The 22041-nt window shown below is 50.1% G+C and overlaps 1 protein-coding gene across 11 annotated transcripts in view; it reads left to right on the top strand.

Annotated features, from left to right (window-relative positions):
* Positions 1-22041, top strand: part of Tsc2 (TSC complex subunit 2) — a 34966-nt gene that overhangs the window by 4256 nt on the left and 8669 nt on the right. For 4 of the 11 annotated variants that reach the window (XM_055604751.1, XM_055604753.1, XM_055604750.1 and 1 more), the window contains 23 exons: positions 1554-1698; positions 2512-2629; positions 3803-3851; positions 4167-4292; positions 4605-4678; positions 5667-5793; positions 6528-6671; positions 7513-7650; positions 8132-8235; positions 8521-8602; positions 9782-9937; positions 10354-10470; positions 13650-13772; positions 14310-14416; positions 14642-14792; positions 15876-15998; positions 16792-16926; positions 17676-17865; positions 18632-18725; positions 18870-18972; positions 19162-19256; positions 20371-20499; positions 21775-21939. In XM_055604751.1, the coding sequence (XP_055460726.1) occupies positions 1554-1698; positions 2512-2629; positions 3803-3851; positions 4167-4292; positions 4605-4678; positions 5667-5793; positions 6528-6671; positions 7513-7650; positions 8132-8235; positions 8521-8602; positions 9782-9937; positions 10354-10470; positions 13650-13772; positions 14310-14416; positions 14642-14792; positions 15876-15998; positions 16792-16926; positions 17676-17865; positions 18632-18725; positions 18870-18972; positions 19162-19256; positions 20371-20499; positions 21775-21939 (2795 nt within the window). The remainder of the gene's footprint in view (positions 1-1553; positions 1699-2511; positions 2630-3802; positions 3852-4166; positions 4293-4604; positions 4679-5666; positions 5794-6527; positions 6672-7512; positions 7651-8131; positions 8236-8520; positions 8603-9781; positions 9938-10353; positions 10471-13649; positions 13773-14309; positions 14417-14641; positions 14793-15875; positions 15999-16791; positions 16927-17675; positions 17866-18631; positions 18726-18869; positions 18973-19161; positions 19257-20370; positions 20500-21774; positions 21940-22041) is intronic. The other 7 variants (XM_055604754.1, XM_055604752.1, XM_055604761.1 and 4 more) reach the window with 4 other exon arrangements.

Raw genomic sequence — 22041 nt, 5'->3', positions numbered from 1 at the left:
TGTACATGTTGTCTAGAGTATGGCCATTGTGAGCTTGCTCTTATGAGTTTTCCAGTTATGGCCACTCCCCCTGGTTTTCATTCTCTAGCCACTTAGATTTCAGCTGACCCATCAATCCCTATAGTCCCTCTGCTCATTCCTGGAAGGGTCTTCCTCTAGGCCACTCTCTTTCCTGATAGTCTGGCCTCTTAGAGAGATTTTTCCTTATTCTTACTGCACTCAGGCTATGGTGTCTTTCGTAAGGGTTATAGCACTCCTCTGGGGCTAGATCTTTATTCTCACAATATGAGTACACGTTTGTCTGTCCTGACTCTAGAGTTAGGCCAGAAGCAGGAGCTTTATTGTCACTACTGTGTGCCTGTCCCCAGCCATGTTCAAAGCTTGATACAATGAGTGTTGTGTAACCAGGTGTTTTTTTCTATGCCCAGTCTTGCTCTGAATGACACAGAGACCGTTTATATTTATTAGAATCTTAGGGCATATAGATAGGCAGATATTCAGCTATTCTATCCCAGTAATACCTGCCTGGCCTACATCTTACCATATGGCCCGTTACCTGCCATCTTAGTCTCATTCTGGCACCTGCTTTTTCATCTGTGTTCCACTGGTGACTCTTCTAGCTCCCCACCTCAGACTCTCACTGGGCCCAGAAGTCCCGCCTTTTCCTCTCTTGTCCAGCTATTGGTTGTTCAGCTCTTTATTTGACCAATCAGAAGGTGATGGAGAACCATGTTTACAAAATACTAAGACTCTAAGCGCTAGTTTTTCAAACTGTATTTTATTTGTGGGTTCCTTAGAACTTATACCTCCCTTCCAACTTCCCAACCCCAGGAGAAAAAGGAGATTGTAAGGGAAAGGGGACATAGCTCTCTTTACTTCTTGCTGGGTAGGGTCGTAGTATACTTTTGGGGGCATCAGGAAATCCAGAAGTCCAGGTAGACAGCAAACACAGCAGCAGGACAAACCAGCAGCAAGCAGTCCTCCTCCAACTCCTCCAAGCAACCTCACTTTTTTCCTCTGAGGTATCATATGTATACCCCTGAAAGTCCTCAGTCCAGCTAGCAGACCACGCTTCGCACAAGGCAGTTAACAGGTATGGGCAAACTAAAATTCCCCACTTGGGATTATAACAAAAACATGTTTACATGTCATAAACCAAAACGTCCACAACATAAAAAGACAGTGGATGCTTCATAATAATGACAATACCAAAGTCCAGCTGTAATCAGATCTCTAACTATAAGCAGATCTCTGCCAGAAGAGAAATCAGCATTTGAACAATACAAGGACAGTCTTCACACAGTGCACAAAAAGATTATCCCTAAGGTGGTATAATTATCCCTAAGATGGCATGCCAGTCAGCTGTTGTCCAGTGCCTCTGGTCCCTCCCCCCATTGAGCCGCATAATATTGCTGACCTGCCATTCATAAGGTGCTTCTAGAGGAAGAACAGGTCATGCCTGGAGGTGTGGGACCTGATATACTACTTGGCTTTTTGAGAGCTGTATGGCAAATGCTGGAAAGGCTCTATTGACCTCATGATTTTGTCTTTAGGGTGAGCGTTTGGGGGTTCTCAGAGCCCTCTTCTTCAAAGTGATCAAGGATTACCCCTCCAATGAAGATCTCCATGAAAGGCTAGAAGTTTTTAAGGCTCTCACAGATAATGGAAGGCACATTACCTACTTGGAAGAAGAACTGGGTAGGTATCACACAGAGTATGAGGTTTCTCTGGCCTTGGGAATCAGAGATCCCTGGGGTGAGAAAGGCTTCCCTGTGAGTCTGGAAGGGTGCTGCAGTTCATGAGGTGGCCTGCAGGAAGCTCAGGACCATATTGCCGTTTGTATCAGAGCTTACAGATGCTGCAATAGGATTCACTGCAGACCTGCTGCTTGAAGTCTTTGGCTAGCAGGGCCCAGAAGGTGTTTTTGAAATGGGTGGTGCTTTTGTTTTTGGAGAGGGTGCTGAGTGCCTTCGTCCTGTCCTCCTTGTTGTCTGGATCTGTGTAGTCACTGCTGCATTAGTGTTGCTTGACATTCCACCTGGTTTCTGCCCTTCCTCCTGTCAAATGCAGGAAGAGGCTTCAGTAAGCTTTAAGGCTTCATTTCGCTTCAGTGGGAAAAGAAGAAAAGACTGGGGAGGAAGTCAGCTTGGGGCTATGCCGTTCTGCCTCTGGGACAGGTGCTGTTACAGTTTGCCCTCAGATTTCCTAAGGCTGTGTGGCCTGCAGCCTTGCCTGTGTCTTTCCGGAGATTCTTGTGGGGTTGGGAATTTCCAAAGAACCTGCTTCCTGAGCAAGAATTATAATGTCTGTGTCCCCTGCAGTGGAGTCAAGCCTTGAATGGAATGCTTGCTGCTCCTGTCAGCTCAGCTCCAACACCCACGCAGAGCAAGTATCTGTGCAGGGCTTGCTCAGACTCTTGCTGAGCCTCCTTGGGTCCAGTATGCTACAGTAATAGGATACAGGCTAATTTTCCTGGGGAGGAGGAGTATAGCCTCAGCTTTTCTCCTACAGCGGAGTTTGTCCTGCAGTGGATGGATGTCGGCTTGTCCTCAGAATTCCTTCTGGTACTCGTGAACCTGGTCAAATTCAACAGCTGTTACCTTGATGAATACATTGCATCAATGGTTCAGTAAGTGAAAGCTAATTAAGGGTTGAGGTGCAGCTGAGAGGTGGAGCTGTTGTCAGCATGCAATACCCTGGATTCCACCCACAGCTCCAAAAGAAAAAAGAAAAAAAAAAAAACTTTAGTGATCCTTTGCTAATATCTCCTTTGGCTTGAGTCTTAAGCTTAGGTCTGTAGGGTGAATAAAGTCGGTGAAACCTTTTGTGCCTCCAGGTAAATGAGGTTGGCAGTGGACATAACCACTTTTTTTTTTTTTTTTTCTGAGATAGGGTTTCTCTGTAAACTCTGTAAAGCCCTGGCTGTCCTGGAACTTGATTTGTAGGCCCAGCTAGCCTCATACTCACAGAGATCTGCCTTCCTCAGCTTCCTGAGTGCTGGGATTAAAAGTATGCACCACCACCAACTGGCATGGCCACATATTTTTATTTTTATATTTTACTCTTTTATTGTGTTTTCATGTGTCCCATGGCACATGTGTGGAGGTCGGAGAACAACTTTGTGGAGTCTGTTTTCTCCTTCCTACCTTTATGTTTGTTCTGAGAGTAAAACTCAGGTTTCTAGGTTTGTGCAGTAAGTACTTTATTTTCTATGTTTTAGACAGGCTCTCACCATATCGTCCTGGCTGCCCTGGAACTCACTGTGTAGACCAGGCTGAGCTTTCAACTCAGACAGGTCCACCTACCTCAGCCTTCTGAGGGCTGGGATGAAAATTATATGCTTTTCTCATCATTATTTTTAGTCTATTTTAATTAACTTATTCATGTACATAGGTATTTTGCTTTCGTGTATGTCTGTGTACTGTGTGTATGTGTACTGCCTGCAGAGACCAAAAGGCATCACAGATGCCATACTCTGGTCCTGGATTTAAAGATGGTTGACAGCCACTATTTGGATGCTGGGAATTGAACCTGGGTCCTCCAGAAGAGCAGACTATGCTCTTAACTACTGAGCCATCTCTCCAGCCCTATTTTTTTTTTTAAATTATCTTGTATATATCCATTAAAGCAAAGGTTTTGTTTTATTTACACCATGTACTCAACTCTGGGTATGTGGTTTGCATAGAACAGGCACAGTATGGACAAACTATTCAAATAACCGTGCATTGACCTAGGAATGAAATAGTCACAGAGTCTTCTGGGAAACACTATTTGAACTGACTTGAGTGTTTTTTTTCTCTAGCATGATTTGTCTGTTATGCATCCAGACAGTGTCCTCTGTGGATATTGAGGTCAGTAACTCCCAGCTTTATTTGTGGGAGGCTAGGGCATTGGGTCAAGCCCTATTACTGTTCTCTGGCTGTGTGGATTCTGGAGGCTGCTCAGCTTTTCTGAGCTGTAGGAGTATGCTCTGTCAGGACAGTTGGGTGATCTGCATCGTGGAATAATAGCTCAGGACGGGAAGTAGCAGGATGGTAGGTAACAGCGCCTCCCAAGTACACACTCACTCTTGCTCACTTGCACTGTGGTTCCTACAGAGGCTGTTTGGGTGGGAGAGAGGTGGGCAGGAGTTGGGGGCACTAGGATGATGCCCCATCCTCCTTCAGGTGTCCTTGCAAGTGCTGGATGCTGTGGTCTGCTACAACTGCCTGCCAGCTGAGAGCCTGCCTCTGTTCATTATCACCCTCTGCCGTACCATCAATGTCAAGGAGCTGTGTGAGCCTTGCTGGAAGGTGGGCATCTCCCAGGCTGTTCCTGGGAGCTCCTTCCTCAGGACAAGGTCTGCTGCGAGCACCTGATAGGACAGCAAATGCTGCTATAGCTGTGGGATCACCAGGCAGTGACCCATTGATTGAGCTAAGGCCCAGGTTTTGGAAATGGTCTGAGGCCCCTGTAATCTTTTGTATTTGGAAGGAGGACACAGTGAGCTAGCTGCATGGCGGGGCTGCAGGGCAATGTCCATGTAAGGCAGGCGGAGGCTAGGCCTCCCCCTTGAGCCTAGGGCTTACATCGCTAACCGTTAGGGTGTATGTGTTCTGTCTCAGCTGATGCGTAACCTTCTAGGCACCCACCTGGGTCACAGTGCCATCTACAACATGTGCCGAATCATGGAAGACAGGTGAGTGTGAACATGCTGGTGCGGTGCCTGCTGAGGATGGGTGGCTAGGATCCAGAGGAGGCTTTAGATGCTTGGCTGGTGTTGATGAGGTTGGGGTTTTCCTGTTTTTCTTTTCGGGTAGCTGTTCTGCATTTTGCATATGACATCCCACCTTTTGCTTCTACCAGTCCAGTCAGGATGTTCACATCCCAACACTGATGGTCCCCGTGTGGCCCCTTCCCATCCTGCTACAAATCTACACTTATGGCACTAACCTGATGTCCTCACCTTCACCTATAGCCAAGGCATCGCCAGTCCTGGTGCTTTTATCCCAAGGGGTGACTCAGGTTTGCCCACGTCTGCGAGACACCGACATCAGAGCTCCCCTTTTGCTGCTCCCTGACCTCCATCATTGCCTCTTGAAGTATACTGTTGTATAGCAGCCAAACAGGGATTCTCTTACACAGATCTAACCATGCTAGACTTTGCTTGAGGTCGTAATGGTCTTTCCTATGAAACAGACCCAGTGGAAGTCTTACCTCCATTTTAGTCCCGTAAACCTCTTGCCTTTTCCTTCTTGGGTCTTTACCCTTTATTCCTGGTAAAATGTTCTTCTTACCTTTCTGAGTCCTGAATGTCCTATGAGGTCCTGAGATGGTGGTTAGCTGCTTGGCTCCTGAGAATAGTTTTTACTATGTCCATGGCTTCTCAGCTGTGGTTTCAGGTTCAGCCTCTGCTCTTGTGGGATTCTTGAGTCTCTGTCTTCCACCAGGCTGTTAGCACCATGAAGCTCAGGGTATTGTCACTCCTGTGTCCAACGTGAACCATAACCCATAGTGATCTGCAGTGACTGGCTGGACGAATCGCATAGGAATTCTTTGCTCCCTGCCCACTTCCCCAGTTGTATTTCTGAACCATAAGTGCAAGGTGCCTCTTGGGAACACTGCTAGAGGGTTCCACACTGAGCTGGGACTCTGTTCACATCTGTCTTTCTGGGGAACATTTTCAGATCCTACATGGAAGATGCCCCATTGCTGAGAGGAGCCGTGTTCTTTGTAGGGATGGCACTCTGGGGAGCTCACCGACTCTATTCTCTCAAGAACTCCCCCACATCTGTGTTGCCATCTTTTTATGAGGTAAGGCGTTTTCTATACCACAGTGGGTCTAGGGCTTATGGGGTAGAACTGAGCAGCTATTTCCAGTCAGTTGCTTTTTAACTGTAGATGAGATTTAGGGTTATAAGAGGTTTTATTCTCAAGAAAATGTTTTATGAGTTTTGTCTCCTGCCCACTCAGTGTTGCCTCTGGGGGTAGCGTTCCTCCACTCAGTGCTGGATCCATTTGTCAAGTAGTGATCTTTCCAGCTCTCTGGATGATTCCCCCACAGCATTGCTTTTGTTCTGTGATGTTCAGAGAACTTCCCGTGTGTGCTTGTATTTAGTTCTCATGGCTTCCTGGTGAGCTGGGATCCTCATTTTATAGCATAGTTTCAGACGAACTGCCTTTCATTTGGTTGCACAGTCTCCTGACCTGCAGGGGTCTTGTGAGTGCTGGTGCAGGGTGTGGTCTTGCTCATTGCATTGCTTACACCAGAACTTAGCACCTGTTAGCTTGTGCTTCGACAGTACTCCTGGTCTGGAATTTGAAGTTACTGACTCCCCAATTCAGGCCTTTTGGAGGTGAGGGCTTTGGGCTTTGGGCCTTACATAACAGATACCTTTCTGAGTGCCACACATAAATTGTGGGCATGTGTGGTAAGTGCTGCCAACCCATGCATTTTCTACTCACCTCTAAGACAGGATGGGAGGGGCCCTTCTTCTGTGAGAGCAAAAAGCAGCTGGTCCTCTATGCTCCTTGGCACTGTGTTTTAGGCTATGACCTGTCCTAATGAGGTGGTGTCATATGAGATTGTTCTGTCCATAACAAGACTCATCAAGAAGTATAGGAAGGAGCTCCAGGCTGTGACTTGGGATATTCTGCTGGACATTATTGAACGACTGCTTCAGCAACTCCAGGTAAGGCGGAAATGCTAGGAAGGACTGAGATCCCAGACAGGCTGCTTGTCCCTGATGGAAGTTGTACATGCACTCCTCTGTGAATGTGGCCTTTCCTGGAGTCTGTTTGCTGGTCGTTCTTGGAGGTGGCAAGTTGTCTTCCATTGAGGAATAGATCTTGTTTTTCCAAGGGTGTTGCATTTTGGCTTTAGACGGGAATATGCAGTAAGTGAGCAAGGGCTGAACTAGTTTTCCAAGGCAGACCAAGTGACAGGACAAGTCACCTCCATGGCTTGAGTAGGCCCTGGAGCAATTTACAGAGCAATTTACAGACACTGGAGGATAGTGTCAGTGAGTGTCGACCACAGTGCTAAAGAAAACACCAGTGCCACACATTCACTGATTGCTGGGCTGTGGGAGATGAGGTTGGCATCTAGCGTGAGCTCAGCCTGGGGCAGGTCATGAAAATGGGGCGGCCCAATGGTAACAAAAACTGAGACCTGGTAAGACCCAGGTTGAGTTGTGACTGATCAAGTGGACTAGCCAGGAGGTACTTTGTGCTTGGTAGAGGAGATAGGAGGCCACACTCTTGAAACTGAAGGCACTGGAACCTGGGAGAAGCATGCAAAGCTTGAAGTTGTAGTATTTTCATCTGTTTGCTCTCCCTTCCAGACCAGGTTTCATAGGCTCAGCCTCCATTCCTATAGTAAGAAATGGGTGATAACAGTGATTTCCATCTCTCTCAGATGGTCTAGCTGAAGTGTGTGGGGGTGTTGTGTGTAATATGTGGGGGTGTTTGTAAGTAGCTCTTCTCAAGCTGGGTAAAGGAGATTAGTTTATATGTTGTGTCTTGGTACCATAGAACCTGGACAGCCCAGAACTCAGGACCATCGTCCATGACTTGCTGACCACTGTGGAGGAGCTGTGTGACCAGAATGAGTTCCATGGCTCTCAGGAAAGATACTATGAGCTGGTGGAGACCTATGCAGACCAGAGACCTGTAAGGACCCCGTTCTGCTGGGGCTGTGTGGAATGGTTCCCATGGAACCATGGTTTCTGATTTTCAAGTAAAAGATGGACACGTACCTGTGTTTTTAGATCTGTGCTTCAGCAGAAAGCCTGGCAGGCATCAGCTAGCAGGCTTGTGTGGGTTTGTTAAAAAGCTTTGTGCTAGCCTAAGCATCAATTTCCTCCCACCAAAGTGGAGGAACATTCTGAGCTGGTTCTACAGAGACCAGTTCTCGCAGGGGGCACCCGTCATTTTGCCAGAATTACTTGGTTTACTGCCATCCTATTCAACCGATTTGACATGAATTTCTCACTTCCAGGAGACATTTGTTCTTGCTAATTCCTCACCGGGCTTTGATGTAGCTAATTTCTGAGCAAACTGGACTCTCCTGGGTCGGCAGCCTAGTAGCAGGTTGGTAGCACCTGCAGAGGGCAGATGGCTTACTGACTCTAGAACTGTTTTCCTTTGACAGGAATCCTCTCTCTTAAACTTGATATCCTACAGAGCCCAGTCCATCCACCCGGCCAAGGATGGCTGGATCCAGAACTTGCAGTTGTTGATGGAGAGGTTCTTCAGGTAGCGGAGCCTCAGTGATCCCTTTGTCTCAGGGACCTGTCCAAGACCTCAGGGGTTTGGGCTTTCCTTTCTGATCCATGAGTGTCCTCTGGGCCCACATGTTGGTCCATAAAGCTGATTCTCAGAAGGCAGCCCTTTTACCTGGTCTTGGTCTGGGTCTCCGTGCAGTCCATGAGAGTAGTCCAGATTTGAGCCTCCGTGCCCACCGTGTGGCTGGGCCCAGTGCACATGTGCTGGGGGTGCAAGTGGTCTTAGCCAGCTGCAGCAAGTCTGTTCCTCTCCCAGGAATGAGTGCCGAAGTGCCGTGCGCATCAAGGTGCTGGATGTGCTGTCCTTCGTGCTGCTCATTAACAGGCAGTTCTATGAGGTGAGTATTCAGAGTTAAAAGCTGGGGTGTGATTGTGCTGGGGTTGGGCTGGCTCCGGGTTCTGTCCCCATCTGGGTTTTGTACATGTTCCAGCAGAATTGGGGTCTGCTGGTGGTCCTAGTGGCTTTCCTTTGTGGCATGCTGTCAGCTGCCTCTGCTTCTCCCTTTGCACTCAGTATTTATATTGTGATGTTCTGCTCAGACCTGTGCTGGGCCTGGAGGCTGCCGAGAAGCAAGGTAGGTAGGTACTTGTCCTTGTGGAGCTCTGGCCTAGGCCCTGCTCAGAACCCAGGAATGTCTTTACTTTGACTTCAGAAGTCTACTTCTGTGTGTGTTGTTCTGGGGAAGAACCCCAGGCCCCACACCTGCTGGGAAGGTACTCAGCCGCTGAGCTGTCCTTGCACGCTCCCCAGGAGTCTGGTGGGTGGTGGTTGTTTCTGTAATCATTTCCCTGGCCGTCATCCCCATTACCGGCTGCAGCCTGCTGTAGGTTCTACTAAGTTGTCTTCTTGCTGTGCCTTCCCCTCCCTCCCTCCTTCCTCGAGTCTGTGGGGTTCTTGCTTTGGGGAACACTGTTAGTGCTTGACGTTTTGTGTGGCCTTTTTTTCACCTTAGATCTTTCTCCTTCTGTATGCCCCTCAGGCAGCCTGACTTCCCTGCTTCCTCAGTTTCCCCTCTCTCCTCCCAGCCTTTCTGTGCCCCATATTGCACTCTGCTTATCTCTACTACAGTCCTATCCATCCTCTCTCGGGGTGGAGGGGAAAGCCCTTTCAGGAAGGCCTTCTGGATTGATTCTCTGTTCTCTCTTACCAGAGCCGGTCTTTATCTGCTCTCTTCCTGTTATTTTTAACCAGTTCTGTGAAAGCTCTCATAACAATGTCCTTGTCACAGTAGTTTCTTTGTTGCCAGCGTTTCCCTTTGCCCAGCACATGCTCACTCACACACTAATACATGGCCGTCCACTGAGGAGGCTTCTTTGTGTATGTGTGTGTTGGAGATGGAACCCAGCTTCTCACAAAGGCTAAAGGAAGTATCTTTCATTGTCCAGCTTTTCTGCAGCCTTGTGTGATACCTTGGCTGTCTTGGGTCTGTCTTAAGGGAGTCACAGTGCGACTGAAATGTACCCCCTGCCCACTGTGGGATCAGAAGCTCAACTTCTCCAATTTGTGCTCAATGCAGGAGGAACTGATTAACTCGGTGGTCATCTCACAACTCTCCCACATCCCTGAGGATAAAGACCACCAGGTCCGAAAGCTGGCTACCCAGTTGCTGGTGGACCTGGCAGAAGGCTGCCACACCCACCACTTCAATAGTCTGCTGGACATCATTGAAAAGGTGAGAGCCATTTCGAGGGCTGGGCTGGTATGGACAACACCCTGTGGACAGAGCATTCCCTGGACTCTGCTCCATTTTTACCATTGTGACTGGTGTCTGTCTCCATGGGCAGGGCTTTCTTCCCAGCCCAGATGTGTGGTGTCAGTTGGTTGTGCTGAGCCACCTTGATACTTTGCCAGTGTCCGACCTGCAACACTTTGCAAATGAGTATTTTGTCACTCTTAGGAACCTGGGATGGACATCTGGAGAAAAGCACAGAGCTGGATACAGGATAGCCACTTGTCCTTTTAGTTTTGAAATGTAGTTTGTGAACAGTCACTTGTGTAAAAATGTGTCTTTCCTCCTGAGAAGTACAAGGGAAGGTATTTGTGGTAGAGTTAGGTCTGTGGGTGACTGCCCTGCTGGTCTTTTGGAAGGTAATGGCACGGTCACTTTCTCCATCCCTGGAGCTGGAAGAAAGGGATGTGACTGCACCCTCGGCCTCCCTGGAGGATGTGAAGACTGCAGTGCTGGGACTCCTGGTCATCCTTCAGGTGGGTGCTCAGGAAGGGTGCACAGACAAGCTTTGTCCACTCTTGCTGGAAGCTTCTCCGGGAAGATCCAGCTCTCACAGGCTTAGTTCTCAGGGTGCTAAAGATGGGCAGCGCTGTGAAGATGTGCCCAAGTTGTGAGAGGCCTGCAGGGTGCAGTGGGTGAGTCCTTACTGTGTGACAGCTCTTCAGTCTGTGCTGCCCAGAGCTACCTCTGTGTTCTGTCAATACTTGTGCCTGCTACAGCTGCTGAGTAGAAAAAGCCCATTCTTGCTCTGTAGCTATTTTAATTTTGGGAGAGCTTTGTTGGGATTACTTCACACGTCGTACAGTTCCTTCCATTTACAATGAATAGCTCATTGGTTACAAATATGTTCACAAGGCTGTGTAGCTATCCCACAATAAATTTTATTTAATTCTTTAATTTTAATTTTTTGAGAGAGGGTCTCACTATGTAGCCCAGTCTGGCCTTGAACTTCAGCAGTCTTCTCTGCTCAGCCTCCCGAGTGCCAGAATTGTAAGACGGGAATACCGTACCCAATTACAATCCGTTAGCCTGGACCTGTGACTCTTGCTCCTCATTTTCTCCTCCCAAGGATCTGGTAGCTCTTGATGCGCTGTTTGCTTCCATGGAGACAGTTTCCTGTTCTAGATGTTTCACATACATGGACTCACATATGTGGCCTTTTGTGGTTGGCTTTCACCAGCCATCACGTTTTCAGGGTTTATCCCTCTTGTTGCATGTTTCAGTGCTTCGTTATTTTCAAAATGTTGATTGTGTACATGGTCCACATTTTGTAGTCTGTTGGTGGACACAAGCTGTTTCTGCCTTCTGTTCCTTTGCCATTGTTGTACAGTGTTGTGTAGATACCATTACCTTTTTCCAGTGTATGTACCTAGGAGGAATTGCTGAGTCATATGTTGAGTCTGTTTAGCTTTTGAGAAGCTGAACATCTGAGATGCTTTCACAGTTTTTTGGCTTTTGGGTTTTTTTTTTCAGTGTGTTCATGTGTGTGTGCATGCATGTGTTTGTGTGTGTAAGTATAGACACAGTCTTGCCACAATGTGCCCTTGGAGGTTAGAGAACAATGCTACGTGTTAGTCTTCATTGTCCACCTTATTTGAGACAGTTTCTCATTGTTTGCTGTTGAATACTCCAGGCTAGCTGGCCTAGCAGCTTATAGGGATTCTGCTGCCTCTGCGTCAGTCCCTCCCTGGGAGCACTGGAGTACAGATGTGTGCTACCACTTCCTTCTGTGTGTGGGTTCTGGAAGTCCAAATGCTCGTCCTTATGTTCACATCTCCACAGCCTCCCCCACCCCCTTTGTGTGTACTTTTTAATCTATTTTATTTGGGGTTCTTATGTCTCTACCTTCCTTCAAACCCCCCAACACCAGGTGGGAGAGAAAGAAGGTTAGTGGGAAGAGAGGTGGAAGTTCTCTTTAGCTATTTCCTGCTGGTTAGGGGCATCGGGTTCTTTGGGGGCAAGTCCAATCATCATTTCAGGATATCCCCAACTTCATCTCATCCACCTCCATCAACATCCCAGGAGGAGCAGGGAAGGAGCAGCAGCCTCCTCCTTTCTCGGAGCCACGCCCTTCCCCCCTGGGCTCTGGCATTTATTCCCTCTCCAGAGTCCTTGGAATTAAAATATCTGCAGCTGGCAAAGAGCCTGTCTCAGAGACCCTAGCAGGCAAATAGTTTGCTGTTGTGGACAGCCTGAAGGAGCCCCATATCCCACACCTGGGTTTAAGACAAAAACTTGTTTACACAGCATAACTGAGTTTTAAAAGACACCAAAACCTTCATTACAGTCATACTTAGTGGCATGCCTTTAGCTACGAAGCCAATTCTTCACTTTTTTTTTTTGGAGTGAAGTATTTCTATGTAGCCTTGGCTGTCCCGGAACTCACTATGTAGAGCAGGCTGACCTCAAACTCACAGTGATCTGCCTGCCTCTGCCTCCCATGTGTTAGAATTAAAGTCATGAGCTACCATACCTGGCTTTCTCTAGCTTTTGAAGCAGGGTCCTATTGTATAGTTCAGGCTGGCCTGGTCCTGAAGATCCTCCAGCCTCTGTCTTAGGAGGTTATGGTCATGGGCCACCACACCCGACTGGCACGTAAATTATCGGTGGCTTGATATTTCCTGGGACCTTCTTGGGGTCTCCATAAGAGCTCCATGTTCTTTGCCTCGCTGCTCTGTTGGAAAGGAGTGGTTACCATGTACCACGTGGTCTGGGTGCAGTGGGAGGGGAATTTCTTAAGGTGTTTCTAGCTTGGAAGTCTAGCTGTGACACCAAGTTCCTGGCTACAGGCTGAGCAGTGTTCCATTGGAGGCAAAGTCTTGACTTGGTCCATTTCCTTATAATGTAAATGATGTAGCCCCACCTGGTTCAACATGTAGACTCCCACGGAATGGTTAGATTCTCTGCCAGCAGTAAATGTCTGAGGCCCCAAATTGTCCATTGTGGATGTGGTTCGTGTTAAATTTATCACCTCAAGTCGTGTAGGGCAGGACTTTGAATGGTGTGTTCTGAGACTAGGGAAAAATAGTTATTGTCAGTTGTCTTTAAAAGAGCAGTAGAATGTGGTACGTACCTTTAATCCCAGCACTCTGGAGGAAGAGGCAAGCGGATCTCCTGAGTTCAGGAGAATTCCAGGCCAGCCAGGAAAATAAAGCAAACGATCAAAACCCAAACCAAAGCTAAACTGCTCACCTCCAAGGCTTCGAGACCATGGAGGCTCCTCAGGTTCCCCAGGGCTATTGGCAGCATTGAGTACTTTCTCCTGGGTTTTCCTGTCGCCTGCCAGGAAGGGTCAGAGCCTTGTTGGGATGGGGTGGGAAGAGGGGTAGTCTAGTGGCCTTCCAGTGGGATAACGACTCTCACAGTACATTTGTTCCACCCAGGCTACTCTTGTTGACTTCACTTAGTCTTGGAGGACTAAAGACCCCTTTATGGCAGATGAGGAGTGGATCAGTACTGTGCAGTACTCACTAAGATGTGTTTCCTGATTTGCTACCTGATGCCCTGCTGATAAGATGGGCACTGAAGGGTATAGAGACAACATGGCAGCTGTTGTTAGACTATCTTTGGAGAAGTGATGTTGTTTCCTCTCCCTGGATCAGAGGTGCCATCTCCCTGGCTGCAGTCACAGGCTTGGTGCACTCTTTCTCTGCAGACCAAACTATACACCCTGCCTGCCAGCCATGCTACCCGGGTGTATGAGACACTCATCAGCCACATCCAGCTCCACTACAAGCACGGCTATTCCCTGCCCATTGCCAGCAGCATCCGGCTCCAGGTGAGACCACCAGGCAGGTGGCTACTTCTTGGGGACCTAGCATGCTGCCTTGGGCTTGGTGGATGTGGCATAACATTCTAGAGAGACAGGTGGTGGTCTAGGAAGGGTCCTGTGCATGGCACTTTCCTCCTCAGCATCTGCTCTGTCTGTTTTGCCAAGGACTTTGCCTTTCCCTGGCCTCTACTCCTCAGTTGTCCAGGATAGAGGCACATTGGCCTCTAGGATTGAAACATAGTCCCTGTGCTCCTGGTGCTGAGAGTCTCTCAGTAACCTGTGGCCTGAGCTCCCTGGATGGAGCTGGTAGGGAGAGGGGAGGGCAGGGCCGGGCTGGGCAGGGCTTGACAGCTGCCAACAGCTTGTCACCCTGATTCCTCTGCTGAGTATTGGTGACTAAGAAGGAAGCTCTGAGGACTCCCAGGCTCAGTGGGTAGGCTGTTCTTTAAGGGTCCAGCTTACAAGTTCAGTTGTCTTTAGGGTGTTGAGTGAGTGGGATTTCTCTGCCTGGCATGACTGAATGGCCATTTTGCTCCCTGGCAGGCCTTTGACTTCCTGTTACTACTGCGGGCTGATTCATTGCATCGCCTGGGCCTGCCCAATAAGGACGGGGTCGTGAGATTCAGCCCTTACTGCCTCTGTGACTGCACGTATGTATGTGTGTGGCATTGCCTTTCTCAGGATGGACACACTGTTTATTAGATGAAACTGGATAGTGCCTGCCCCACTTGGGTTGTTTCATGTAAGAAGAAATGTCCCAAAGGGCTGCTAGTAGCAAGCTGGGGTCAGGAGGGACCATGTCTGTTCTGACTTGCACAATGTGGTTGTGCAAGTTGCTTGTCCAACTCAGTTGCTTGTCCAATCTACTTCCATAGGGAACTGGATAGGGCCTCTGAGAAGAAGGCCAGTGGGCCCCTTTCACCTCCAACTGGGCCACCTAGCCCTGTTCCTACAGGCCCTGCTGTGCGGCTCGGCCACCTGCCCTACTCCCTGCTCTTCCGTGTCCTGTTGCAGTGCTTGAAGCAGGTGAGATGGGACCACTCCTCCGCCCTGTTAGCAAAGACTGATACTCAGTGTATCAAAGTCTTGAGACAAACTCAACTTTTCACCATTATGTGACTGAAGTTTTGCAACAGGACTTAGATATGTAGCCAGATAACAGTAACCCTAGATCAGCATGCACCCCATGGGGAGGACACAAGTGTTGTAGGGGGATCTACTAGGTAAACTGAGGTCAGGCCTGAGAAGTAGGGAAGGTCACAGAGACAGGAGTCAGCAAAGCCTAGAGGTGGGTGGTATGTTTGTATGCACTGGACAGGCTAGAAGGTCCAAGTGTCCCTAGAGATGCTAGAGCTGGCAGTCTGTTTCTTAGGAGTACCCACGCCTCTTGTCACAGAGTGTCGATGGTTCAGGACCGCTTATGATTTAGCTGTGGGAGTGGGCCATCCCTGATGGAGAGATAACCAGGCAGAAGTCAGAGCCGTGGCTCACATCCTCCCTGTGGGCGGCTGTCTGTGGTCCTAGGCTGACCCCAGCTGTCAGCCAGCAGTCTTGGCCTAGGAATTGTTGTGCTCCCTTCCACCCTCAGCCACGATTCAGTGTTTCTTCTGCCAAGTATCGGTATAGGCGCTTAGCTGGTGCAGAAGGAGTTCAAGCGTGGGTATCTATTGGGACCCCCCCACCCCCCGTATAGTTCCCAGGCAGGAAGTCACCAGGCCATCACTGGGCAGGTGAGGGAGGACAGAGCCAGAGCTATGCACCAGGCCATCCCTGGGCAGGTGAGGGAGGACAGAGCCAGAGCTGGGGAAGCTCTAAGTTGTACTATGATGGAGGAGGCGTTAGCTCTCTGCTGGGTCTCTACTCAGCCTGGTTCTGATGGTAGCTGCCACTGCCCAAGGTACTGTCCAGTGTCTGAGGCTCTCTTTGAGCAGTGACTACTAATACACTTGAGGGACAGAGGTCAAGGCTCAGTAAATATGCTGTGTGCAAGGAAGCAGAAATCCGAAGACTTGTAGCTGTATAGTAGCACATAGCTTCAAGTACTGATGGAGTCTTCTGTTACCAAGGTCTAGAGAGCCTTGCCGCCCTAACCAAGTACCCTCCTCCTAGGAGACCGACTGGAAGGTGCTGAAGCTGGTGCTCAGCAAGCTGCCTGAGTCGCTGCGCTACAAAGTCCTCATTTTCACTTCCCCCTGCAATGTTGACCAGCTGTCTTCTGCCCTCTGCTCCATGGTAATGTCCACCTGTGACAGCTCCTGTTGTGTCATTTGTGGTGGGCCTTTGCAGTAGGCTATAGTCTAGCCTTTCTCCTCCAAAATATAGGGTCTTCCTCACAGATACTCTACCACTACGTAGCTGGGATCTTGTGTCTTTCAGAATGAGCCTTGATGGTGCTCCTGGGACTAGCAGAGGCTACAATGCCAAAACTGCCCTAGGGATCCCATTCTATCCCAGATATGTGTATTGGAGGTCCCTGGTCAAGGACACTGTCTTAGGGATTGAGTGGTGTGAAGAGGCATACATGATGGCCACTGCAGCTCTTATAAAGGAAAGCACTTAGTTAGGGCTGGCTTACAGTTCAGAGGGTTAGTCCATTATCATGGCGGGAAGCATGGTGGCATGCAGGCAGACATGGTGCTGGAGAGGAAGCTGAGTGTTCCACATTTGGATCAGCAGGCATCAGGAAGAGAGACTGAACCACTGTGGTGTCCCCCCCCCCCCCCCAACCCACCCCAAGACACGCGTTCTCCATCAAGGGCACACATACTCTAATGAGACCACACCTCTGGTAGTGCCATCCGGAGTCTACAGAGGTCATTTTCATTCAGGCCACCACAGACCTCTTGCTGAGTGAACATGCCTCAAGACTCTTCTAGACTAGAGCACCTGGGATCATACTTTGGCTACATTGTTACAAGAGGAGAGTTTTCTCAAAGACCTCTGCCTAGAAGGCAGTAGGGTGCCTTCTGGGCTCTGGAGGAACCCTGCTGTGGAACAGAGGTTTCAGGGCAGTGTCTTATATTAGCTTTCAGCCCCAAAGACCCTTGAGCGGCTCCGAGGTACTCCAGAAGGCTTCTCGAGAACTGATTTGCACTTGGCTGTGGTTCCTGTGCTGACAGCGTTAATATCTTACCACAACTATTTGGACAAGACCAGACAGGTGAGACATGGAAAAAGGGACAGTGGGACAAAGGGGCACTCTATGAGCTGGCCAGGGTGAGGTCAGCTGGCTTTGTTCAATGCTACAGGCCACTGCCTGTCAGCCAACCAGGGACTGTGGGCAGCTGGGTCCCAGGCACAGAACTTGTAAGCTCTCTTCAGGCTCTGGGCCTTATGTGACCTTTGGCTGTGCCCATCACCTTCCTCCCCTCAGCAGGACCTCCCCCTTTCAGAAGCACTTCTGTTAGCTTTAGAGACCAGTGACCAGACTAGCTTTAAGAAGTATAGTAGGTTGGTCAGGACCCCTGGCTGTCACTTCTTTTGTCCGTCACGGCAGTGCTCATTTCTGTCCTGTACTGCTGTCTACCATCCTCCCTGTGTCCCCTAGATCCTGCTATGTCTCCATAACAAAATGGAGCTTTTGGTGAGTTGGTGCCTCACCTCAAGGCTAGTTCTTTGGAATGCCCAGAATGATGGGGGTTATAAGCCCAGGACGTCTGGTTTCATCATATGGGCCATAGGGTGGGGTACCATCTGTGAGGGTGGGCTTACTTAGGCATTGCAGGGCATTTCTGAGACTTGCTCCCACTGTCCTCCAAGAATCATCTCAGAGTATGCAAAAGAAGGAAATAAGGCCTGGGAAAGTACCTGGTATACCAGAGCAGCTTGGCCCTCCTGGGCAGAGGGCAGGGGTACCGTGCCAGCTAGTGGCAGGCAGATCCATTGTGTCTTACATCTTGCTTCCTTTAGCGTGAGATGGTTTACTGCTTGGAGCAAGGCCTTATCTACCGCTGTGCCAGCCAGTGCGTGGTGGCTTTGGCCATCTGCAGTGTAGAGATGCCTGACATCATCATCAAGGCACTACCTGTCCTGGTGGTGAAGCTGACACACATTTCCGCCACAGCCAGCATGGCCATCCCCCTCCTGGAGTTCCTGTCTAGTGAGTCTGTGTGTCTCTGCTTGTGTACGCCTGCATATATGTATCTGTGGGGTGGGACCCTTGAATTTAGGCCTGTGACAACACCCTGTGACTTCTCCGTCTCTCCTGACTGCATACAGGTTGGCCTTCCTGGGGAACCTGGATCTTGGCACTTCTGCTGCCTCAGGTCTTGGCCTTCCTCCCAGCTTCCCCAGTGTTTTGCTGTCTACTCTAGGACAGCCCATTCCTTTCTCATCTGCTCATTAGCCTGCCTGTCATCCTTAGCTCTGCCTCGTGCCCAGACTGCTTTTTTTAAGCCTCCTTTCTGTCCTTACAGCACTGGGATTTTGCCAATCTTACCTGCTTTATCCTTCCCTTGCCAGAACTTCAGAAGTTCAGGGCATTGTGCTGATCCTCTTTTTTTCTACCTCCTGTGTATCTGGAGCAGCAGCCTCAGACCCTGAGACCCTGGGTCAGCACTTGGCAAGAAGGCCCAGAGTGGAAAGTTGATACTTAGTGGGCCTCACAGTGCTTGTTTTGCTTACTACCCTGTAAAAATGCTCAAAATCTTTGAAGCCCATGGATCATATAGCTTCAGGTTGTGGGCTAGATTTGATCCAGAAACCGTAAGTTGCTTATCTCTGGGATGGAGAGCTGAGGCCTGGATCAGGAAGGTTATGTTTAGCTGACTTTTGGAAATAAAGTGCAGGGTGTTGGTGTCGGTCACTGCAGCTGTGGTCCTTGCTGGCTGGCCTGGACTTGGCTGATGGCTGTTCTTGTGTCACAGCTCTGGCCAGGCTGCCCCACCTCTATAGAAACTTCGCTGCAGAGCAGTACGCGAGTGTGTTTGCCATCTCCCTGCCCTACACCAACCCCTCCAAGTAAGTCTGGTTGTCCTGGGTTCCCTTTCCCAGCCATGGCCCAGTCCGAGCCTCTTGAAGTGCAGAGTCAAGCTGGGTTCCAAGCTTGAGAGTTCCCTGAAATGGTAAGAGGGAGACTAGAGGTTCTCTGTGTTCTCCCGCCAGGTTCAATCAGTACATCGTGTGTCTGGCCCATCATGTCATAGCTATGTGGTTCATTAGGTGCCGACTGCCGTTCCGGAAGGATTTTGTCCCTTATATCACTAAGGTTAGCCCAGGGGCCATGGATGGAGTGGGGCATAAGTAATGCACAGGGTCATGGATGGAGGTGGCAACTGGTTGAGGCTCTGACTAGGAGCTGGCTCACTAGGCTCAACCTCACTAGGCGTGGGGAGAGAACTGCTGATTTGCTCTCCCATGGTCCCTCTCATGGTTTATGTCTCTACCTTTACTCTAGGGCCTGCGTTCCAATGTCCTCCTGTCTTTTGATGATACCCCTGAGAAGGACAGTTTCAGAGCACGGAGCACCAGTCTTAATGAAAGACCCAAAAGGTTCGGGGTCTGCTGGGGCTATGCCTGATCTCGAGTGGGTGGGACCCTGGGCTGTGACTCGTGATTAGTGACCTCTAGGCCAGTGAACATGGGATTAGGAATAAGGGACGTCACTGTACGTGGTGGCATGAAGCTAAGGTGCCCTTGGGCAGGACCTGGAAAAGTTGCTAGTACCTCCCATTTGCTAAGCTGGCTTATAGTCTCCATCCCTGTGGAGCCTGTATGCCAGTGTCTTGGCTTCTCTGGGCCAGGATTCCAGATTGTTGTGTTGGAAGTCAAGATGTACAGGTCTGGGTCTCACTGCGCTGGAAGAGGAGTAAAAGAATGTATCATGGCAGCTGTGACTTGGGCCTGGCCAGGGAGAACCCAGAGTCATCTCCTGCCTGGTCCCATGGTCTTGGGCTAGCCCAGCCTCCAGCCAGAGCCACCCCTCTTCCTCCAGAGCTTGCTCATCAGGGACACGCTCTTCACCATCACAGCCGCTTGTGCCAAATCTGAAAGCAGAGCTGTGCGAGTCCTCCTTGTTCCTGTTTGCACCTCATTGCCCTGCTGCCCTGCCTGCCCCGCTTCCTGCGGGCTGTCTCAGCGCTCTTTGGGTGGGCTACGGCACTTTCCAGTGCAGCCTGTACTCAGCCCCATTGCTGGGGCTGAAGGATGTCAGTTTGACCATCCTTGGCCAGAGCCGCCTCCTCTTAGGGGCTTTTGGGCCTTGTGTTGAGAACTAGCCTCTTTTCACAGCGAGTTCCAGGGTCTGGCCTCAAGGCCTGTCTGTGGGGTAAGCAGGGATGGATGTCTGGTCACATAGCCTGGAATCTGCCGTGCGGGGCGATCCACACATTTAATTTGCACTAATGTCTTTTGTTTCGGTATCATGCGTGAAAGCTTACATTTTTCTCAGTCGCGTTTACAAGCTGTATTTTCATGCATTTTTGTTTTCTGTTTCTTCCCTGCTCACTGTCCTTTGGCATGGTTCTTTTGTTCATCTCACCCGCGGGACCTCTCCATCTTGACCCTGTGGCCTGGGGCCTTTCCTCCTCACCCCTCCAATGGCTTGTTCTCCCATTCCCGGGAGCTGGGCTCTCTGGGGCTTGGGGCTTCCTTCCTCGCCCGGTAGTTTGAGGATAGCCAGAGCCCCCAAACAAGGCCTGAATAACTCTCCACCTGTGAAAGAATTCAAAGAGAGCTGTGCAGCCGAGGCCTTCCGGTGCCGCAGCATCAGTGTGTCTGAACATGTGGTCGGCAGGTAGTGGGGCTGTGTCGGGCGGGGGGCACAGACCCTGGAGCTTGGCCCCATGAGCACCCGGGTGGTGGTGCATGGGGCTGCATGCATGACCTCCTCGCCTGCTGGCGGCTCTCCCTGACCAGAGCTGGAGGACAGCCTGGCCTCAGCCTAGCAGAGCCTGGTGGCGAAGGGTGGGAAGGTTGCATTCTGTCCAAGCCCTGTACAAACATAGTTGGCTGCGCAGCCTCCTCAGAGATCCTCCTCCAAGCTAGATGGCTAGGGTCCTGGCTAGAGTTAGGGTAGCTGCTCCAAGAAAACTGGGAGGCTAGTGCCAGCCCCCGTAGGTTTGTACCTCAAAGACAAGGGCAAGAGCTTTGTAAATGCACGTTGTACCTATGCAGGTTGGCAGACACACACTCCTGAGTTTGGCATCACATTCTGTAGGGCCGATTCTCTTCGTGGGCTTCACCCTTAGAGGAACTGGAGGCTTTTGTGTAGGGGTCTGGAGTAGAGGCCAGCCTGGGAGGGGAGGCTGCCATGCAGTTAGGTGCTAGCATTTTCCTGTGAGTTGTGCCTGCACTGGTGTTAGGGCATCTTTTCCTTACCTTCCAGCCCTTTGTGGATGTGGCTTCTACCACCCTGAGATCCAGCCCCTTGCTACTGCCTGCCTTGGGCTTCTACCTCAGTGTGGCCTCAGAGCTGGGGACAGTGAGGTGCTTAGTAGTATCCCCCATCAATTCTTTTTCTGGCAGATTCCTTATAAGTGGCTGAAGAGCTATGACATTCACATTAGAATCAAACCTACAAAAGGCCTTCCTCTGGTCCCTGGGTTATGAGTGGCACTTTAACAGTCACCCCAGTTCACATAGCACAAGCTATACATAAAGCTCAGCCACTCCCTATCCTTGACAGGAGGTGGCCCTGTGGGCAGAATGCAATCTTGCTCTGTCCTCCTGTGGTCTCTAAGTCTGCATGACTAAGCTGTGTGCTGCAGCCATGGCTAACTCCTGTATGCTTTGGGGAGAGGGATGTTCAGTCTCGGTAGACTCTCAGCTGTGCTCCACACGGAGGGGCTTGGCTGTGAGGCTCCTACCTCCCTTCCTCTCTGGGAGACATGGTCCACATGGCTTGTGAGGTTGTAGCTCCACTGGCCGCTGCACCCTGGGCCTGGTGAACTTTCTAAGCAAGGCCATCTCGGCCATGCATGCATTGAGCTTTGGCTCCTGGTGGTAGGTGACCCAGCATGGTCTTTCCCTTGATCCTGACCCCTGACCTGGGCATGGTTTCTCCCTCTAGCAGAATACAGACATCCCTCACCAGCGCCAGCCTGGGGTCTGCAGATGAGAACTCTATGGCCCAGGCTGATGACAACCTGAAAAATCTCCACTTGGAGCTCACAGAAACATGTCTGGACATGATGGCCCGATATGTGTTCTCCAATTTCACTGCGGTTCCCAAGAGGTGTGAGGACCTACAGGTCTGGGGTACTGAAGGTGGGAGGGGCAGCTGTCTAGTCGGTCCTCTTTAGCTGAACTGGAGGCCCATGGTGGCAGCTGCTCTGGA

This window comes from Psammomys obesus, unplaced genomic scaffold, assembly GCF_907164565.1.
Source record: "Psammomys obesus unplaced genomic scaffold, mPsaObe1.curated_primary_1811, whole genome shotgun sequence".
Lineage (NCBI taxonomy): Eukaryota > Metazoa > Chordata > Mammalia > Rodentia > Muridae > Psammomys > Psammomys obesus.
Note: the sequence above shows the minus strand (reverse complement) of the source record. Positions and strands in the feature narration are given on the sequence as shown.